Source organism: Beta vulgaris, chromosome 3 (genome assembly GCF_026745355.1).
Source record: "Beta vulgaris subsp. vulgaris cultivar EL10 chromosome 3, EL10.2, whole genome shotgun sequence".
NCBI lineage: Eukaryota > Viridiplantae > Streptophyta > Magnoliopsida > Caryophyllales > Amaranthaceae > Beta > Beta vulgaris.
Genome location: NC_079204.1, coordinates 52676863 through 52683327, shown reverse-complemented (window position 1 = coordinate 52683327; position 6465 = coordinate 52676863). Strand labels below are relative to the sequence as shown.

At 35.5% G+C, this 6465-nt stretch overlaps 1 protein-coding gene across 2 annotated transcripts; it reads right to left on the bottom strand.

Annotated features, from left to right (window-relative positions):
• Positions 1 to 545: 545 nt before the first annotated feature.
• Positions 546 to 3605, bottom strand: LOC104889461 (two-component response regulator ARR9). Of its 2 annotated transcripts, none has more exons than XM_010674684.4 (5): positions 2943 to 3605; positions 2701 to 2801; positions 2476 to 2553; positions 1741 to 1811; positions 546 to 1282 (listed from the first exon to the last, which is right to left on the bottom strand). In XM_010674684.4, exons 1-5 carry the CDS (start codon positions 3043 to 3045, stop codon positions 835 to 837), a joined length of 801 nt encoding a protein of 266 aa, XP_010672986.2. In that variant the 5' UTR covers positions 3046 to 3605; the 3' UTR covers positions 546 to 834. The 2 variants fall into 2 exon arrangements, with proteins under 2 accessions (XP_010672986.2, XP_010672987.2); XM_010674685.4 differs by having other exon boundaries at positions 2725 to 2801; positions 2943 to 3604.
• Positions 3606 to 6465: the final 2860 nt, after the last annotated feature.

Below are 6465 nucleotides of genomic sequence, written 5' to 3'. Positions count from 1 at the left end.
TTCTTTAAAATATTAGTAACAAATATTTAAGCAATTAAGAATTTGCTTCGCCACAAAGTTAGCATGATGTTCACATAACCTTAACTTCTGCAGCAGTAAGCTTGTAATTCCAGGTTGTGACACAGTGTATGGGAATTTGACAGCCCAAACATGGCTTCTATCCAACTCATAAAAGTGTCAGAAACCTCAACTCAAAACAATAGACAAAATCTTCATGTTACTATTATTTTACAATAACATTAATCCAGATTGGATTATGCTAATTGTCTCCTACATATATACAACAACAAAGTGTTAATGATTTAGCCTGAGAACGCAACAGTGTGTGTTGAGAGAGCTTTCCTCCCAATTGGGGCCTGACCCATCTTGAATCCGGATTAGTCGGATCCAAAATGGATTTCGGAAACCAGATAGGATTCAACAAAAAAAAGTGTTAATGTTTTTTTTTTTATTTTAACAATAATCCAACAAAAATAAGAATTTAATGTATGTAGATGGACTGTTATGACCCTAAGATCTTGTTAATATTTTTCTTCCATAATATGTAGAACAAAATTTGGAAATTACATTTATGTTCAGTGTAAGATGTATACAGGTTTTCCATCAGATTGATCAATACCTCTCTTTCTGTCCCCCCCAACCCATCATAATATACATCTCTCCTTTGTCATCTCTACATACAGACCCTCTGAGGGTATATTTTCATCAATACAAGAAAAATAAAATAGAAAAGATGATTATAATAAAATTAAGGGGTAAATAAGGAAAAAAGAAAAGAAAAGAAGGGAATCTAGTTGATTAAACTACCCAATAGAGAAAATGAAATAGCACCAATTAGACCACAGTGGTGAGACCATTGTATCTAGGTCTTGTTCTATCTGGTGAAAGTCCATCTTCCATGGACTTTCTTTTGCTATTGTTCTGTTGTTGATTTACTTGTTGATGTTGCTGTTGTTCCTGTTGTTTTTGTTGTTGCTCATCAGTTTGTTGTTCCGATTGTTCTAGCTGTTGTTCTTGTTGCGACTGTGGTTGCGGTTGTTGTTGTTGTTGTTGTTGTTGTTGTTGTGGTGGTGGTTGTGGTTGTGGTTGTGGTTGCGGTTGTTGTAGGTGTGGTAGTTGTTGAGGTTTAGGAGCGGGTTTTACCTCAGGTATCTGACAATCTTCAAGCATGTCTTGCTGTTGTTGCCCATATTTGGCTCTCAACATATGGGGTCTAAGGCTATTTACATCTGACAAACGCACTGGTTTAAGGAAAAATTCTTCTGCTCCTTCCTCCAAACATCTGATAAATAGAAAGGAATCACATTTGTTAGTAATTCGATTTTCTATAATATGATAAACTCATCTGGATATGAGCATTTCCTAATACATAACTGTGATATGCAGATAGTTGCATATCATCGCGATTTTGGTGGAAGCTTACGGGTAATTTGGGGGATTTCGCCAATGATATATAAAGGGTATTTCGTTATTTACTTTCTTACAAAATTACTATGATTTGCACTTACAATCATAAATTAGGAGTTTCACATCAGGATATAATAGTGACATGGTTACAAGTTTTCGGATGTTTAATGAATAATTCCATGTTTTCGGACTAAATATGAAGACGATCCACGATCCAAACGAAGAAAGTGACAATTATTCAGACATAAAGAATTTATCACATATAAGAAAAATGGTAAAAAGAAGTTACTGCCAAACATTCTACAACTTTTTCAATTCCTACTAGTTAATTACCTGGTAATTCTAGAAGGGACATTCTCAGATGACATAATAACTACTGGTATGTTTCTCAGTGAAGAGGATTCCTGCAGGCATAAATACTGAATGTGAGATTTGCATGGACCATACCAACATATTTGAGCTCATTTTGAAGATTTCACAAAAATCTGTGTTCAACATACACAAACTACCAAAATTATAATCAGAACCAATTCCTTTCATTTGCACATAAATTCAAAACTATGTATTATTTGTAATCTTATTGATACTGATGCTTATTGTAACAAGAAAAAACTTTCTTTCCACCCCACAATTCCACTTCCACAGTACATCTGTACATCAGAACAACAGCACAACCTTATAGAAGTTGACAAAATCCTTTCTTTTTCAAATTAAGTTGACAAATAGTTTTATTTTCAACCTATTGAAATATGAAACACATTAATAATATCCAAAATCAAATTTGTATGGATGAAAATAGTAGTACATAAAGATAATATCTTAAAAAAAAGAAAGAAGAAGAAAATTTCAATATTTTCTATAAAGGGAAAAAAAAAGCACAAAGAAAATCCCATCTAAAAGGAATTTTTACAGACTTATTTTAGATTTTGGCAGTGGAAAGAAAGAGCATGATCCAAGTGGGAGACAGTCAAAAAGGTAAGGAAATACTACTACAAAATCCACTACTTTTACAAGATAAAAACAAAGGAGGGTTGAAAAAGAAAGGAAAAAAAAAAGAGAGAATAATACCTTGACTTTCTTTAGTAAATCATAGCCAGTCATTTCAGGCATACAATAGTCTGTGATAATAAGATTCACTTCTACTTCCTGAAAATAAAATTAAAAAAATAATTAAATTAATTAGAAGAAATGCTAAGAAAACACAAAAAAGGTTACAATTGAAGGCAAAATATTAACTGAAATTAGCATGCAATCAAAAAAAAGAAAATAAAAATTAATTAATAAAAAAGAAACCTTTTTTTGAGGAGAGAAAGAAACCTGCTGACTATCTGGTGAAACTGAAGGTTGCCAACCCAAAAACTCCAAAGCTTTACTACCAGAATCAACTGTTGTAACTGCCCAGAAACAATAAAACAAGAAAAATATGATTTTTTTATTTATTACCCATATATTAATTTCCAAATTACAAACATTTTAACCAAAAAAATCAAATCTTTTTTTTTGGGAAATTAAAAAAAAAAGGAGAAATCATATACCTTGGTAAGATGAACTCTTGAGAAGTCTTTCAATAAGTTTTCTATCTATTATGCTATCATCAACAGCTAAAACATGAAACTTTGGTTCTGCTGCCATCCCCATTTTTGAACCAATCAAATAATTTCTCTTCAATAAATCAAAGTTTCTTGGATCTAATAAGTATATTATAAATTGTAATGAATCTACTCTCTTTTTTACTCTCTTCTTCTTTTTTGTTGTTGTTGTTTTTGTTGGTGCTGAAAATGTTGAATTTTTCTGAGAAAATGAGGGAGAAAAGAAGAGGAAATAGAAGAAAGAGGGATATTGGGTTTTCTGTTCATATAAGACCCACCAAAACAAAAATCCCACAAAGCAAGATCTGACCAGATTTGGGTACAGGATTTTACTCAATTAAGGAGTATTTTGTGCAAGTGGGTTTTTTGAATTAATGGTTAAGCATATCAATGACAGTAAACAAATCAAGTAAAACCCACAATAATTAAATATAAAAAAAATTAAATTAAATTAAAGTTATAATAATTATTGTAATGTGGGCTTTTCTGAATTTGGAGGTGGGAAACTTTTGTTTATTAATATGAGCACATAACAATCTGTATATTATTACCAAAAAAAAAAAGAAAAAAAAAATTAGGGAGAGGCAAAAGATGAGGTGAACAGAGGAAGAAAATAAAGGAGACTTTTAAGAGAAGGGAGATAAATTTTAATTATTTATTGAAAAAAAGAGAGAGAAATTTGATGGAAGAATGGTGGGTAGAGGGTCCCACCAAAATCCTCTGAAGGATACAGGTGATGTAAGCAATGGTGCCTTTTTGCTAAGGTATGAAATCATAAGGCTCTTTACCATATCTTGAGCAGGTGAGGAGTGGTGCAAAGAGAAGGCAATTTCTTTTGATACCCTTTTAAGATTTGCCTCCCATGGTCATCCCAGAGGTCACTATTCCTATATGGCTACATCTCATGATTTCTCATCCCATTACATTTACATTACATGTCATGCATTACATTAATTCATGTCTATCATTATGTGCATTTTATCAACCATCTATACTAATATATTAAAAGATGTGAAACGAGAGGTTCTCTCTCTAGAAATAAATCTCCCTAAAACTTTCTCTCTCTAATACTTTATTCTACTGTTTCATTAGTTATACTACTTCAATCGTTTCCCCGTTTCAGCCAAGTTCTAATCGATTCCAAAGCTCTTTAATTTCAAACATAATCCTTTTTAGTTTTCTCTAATGGTTTAATCTGTTATAGTGATCATCCTTTATGGAGCAATCTCAATCTACATCTAATTTTGTTGTTTGGCATAGAAAGCACGGGCCAATGCTCAAAACCCCTATTGAACATTTCAGTGCGAGGCCTCAAGATGTGTCCATGGTCTTTGTAGGGAAATTCCTTGATCATCGAGACTTTTCAGTCCGACAAATACAAGATTGGGTGGATTCATGGTTTACCAGAGACCGTATCTCAGTTAAGAAAGAATATAATCTGTTCTTCTTCTATTGCCGTGAGCCTCAAGATAGGTCCGATATTCTAGGGCTCTATGATACCATGAACTTCAAAGGAGCTATGCTTGTCTTAAAGGCATGGAAACCTCTGGATTCTTTCAAGTCATTCAATTTCTCGGAATCAGCGTTATGGATTAAAATTGAAGGGCTTCCTCTGGTGATATGTTCCAAATCTTTGGCCAATCTCATTTATTCTCGTATAGGGAAAGTCCTCTATTATGATGAAGCATCAGGTCAACCTGGGTTCAAAAAGCACTTTCGGGCGTTGGTTTGGATAAAGGTAAAATCCCCTTTACTACCAGGGATGTATCTTGAAATGCAAGAAGGAAGGTCAATTTGGGTAGATCTCCGGTATGAGGGTGTATTTATTTTTTGCAAAAGATGTGGCAAGATAGGTCATAAAAGTTCGCTATGTTCCGTTTCATGGGAGAAAGCAAAGAAGTCAATTGATAAAACTATTTCAAAGGCAAGTATTCCGGATTCTCCCGTAATGTTTGGAAGTCCTGACGCATCGTTGTACTCCAATAAAATAATAGGGCTTCCTCCCTCGTCAGAGTTTTTGACGACGTTAGTCAAATTAGATGAGCCTAAAAGGACTCCGATAGCCTACTCATCCAGTAGTAGCTCAGATAATGATAGTGGTGGTGGCAATGATAATCATCCGGTTGATGAAGAAATGCAAAATGCGTCTTCGGGTCATGAATCTCCTAGAGGACACGAGGAAAGTAATGCAAGTGGAAGGTCTGGCCCATCATCGAGGCCCATTGCGCGCGGATCTAGGCTGAATCAAGCTTATCATCAGGCCCATGATGGTGAGGGTCTAGAGAATGGGTCCAGCTCAGCAGCTAATAAAACTTCGCGGCATAATAAGGGTAAGAATGTAATATCAGTGACACCACCTTCCTTCAAAAAGAAACGCAAGAAAATTGCGGGAAATTGTCTCAGTGCATTTAATGCACTGCTTCCTCATAGCGCAGGAGGAAATAAGTCGGCGGCTGTCAGTAATTTAGCCCAGAATTTTAATCTCTCTCCTCATGTAAATTCTTATCTCTTAAGGCATAAGGAGTTAAACTCATTTTATCTGGCTAAACCTCATCAAATTGGGTCATTCCTTCCTCTTAATTTAAACACCATAAATACTCCATCACATTCTCTCTCATCATCAAAAAAATTTAACTCTCTTTCTTCACATGAAAACACCCAACTTAATATGGATTCTAATCACTCTTCACCTCACTCTTCCAATTCTATTACCCAACCTTCTCACTCCCAACTTAATACACATCACTCTCAACCTACAGAAGAAGTTAACATTGCTCAGTTTAATAATTCAGCTCTGTTCGAAACTTTACCTGACTTATTCCCTCAAGAAAACGCCTTCAGCTACGTCAATATCAATGACGTTGATAACTCGGGGGACAACTTGATGGCACCTAATAGTTGGTCATCCTATTTTAACTCAGATGATGCTTTATATGCTGGCAACTTCTACGCTGATCCTTATTCTCTAAGTGAATCTATAAATTGGGGTGATCTTCAAACTCTTCTTCAAGAATCAAGTTCGGTCCATTCCCCACAAACTCCTCTTCTTATACCAGGTTCTCATTCCTCATTACAAACCGGCTCGTCTAGCTCGTTCCATTCGGCAGCTGCAGGACTCCCGTCTGCGGAGTTTGCTGATCTTCGTATTTTTCCAGTCTGGCCGAACCCTCAACCTCCGGTGATGGCGCCAGTTGAGCATGATGGTGGTTTATCACGTAAACGGAAGTTCGACGAGTTAGCTGAGGTTATTGATGCTGCGATGATTAAGACGGACAAGTTGGTAGATGTTTCCATTCAACAACATGCTGCTCTACATGATGAGATCACTGCGCCAAGTAAAGAGGCTTCTTTGGCTGGGTATCCGGAGTCAAGTGAACCAGTAGAGATATCTCCAAGCACTCGGTTGATATCAGGGGGGAATCCGCAAGGTAAGGAAAAGGTAAGCCTACCTGAGATAAAGGTGGAGGAT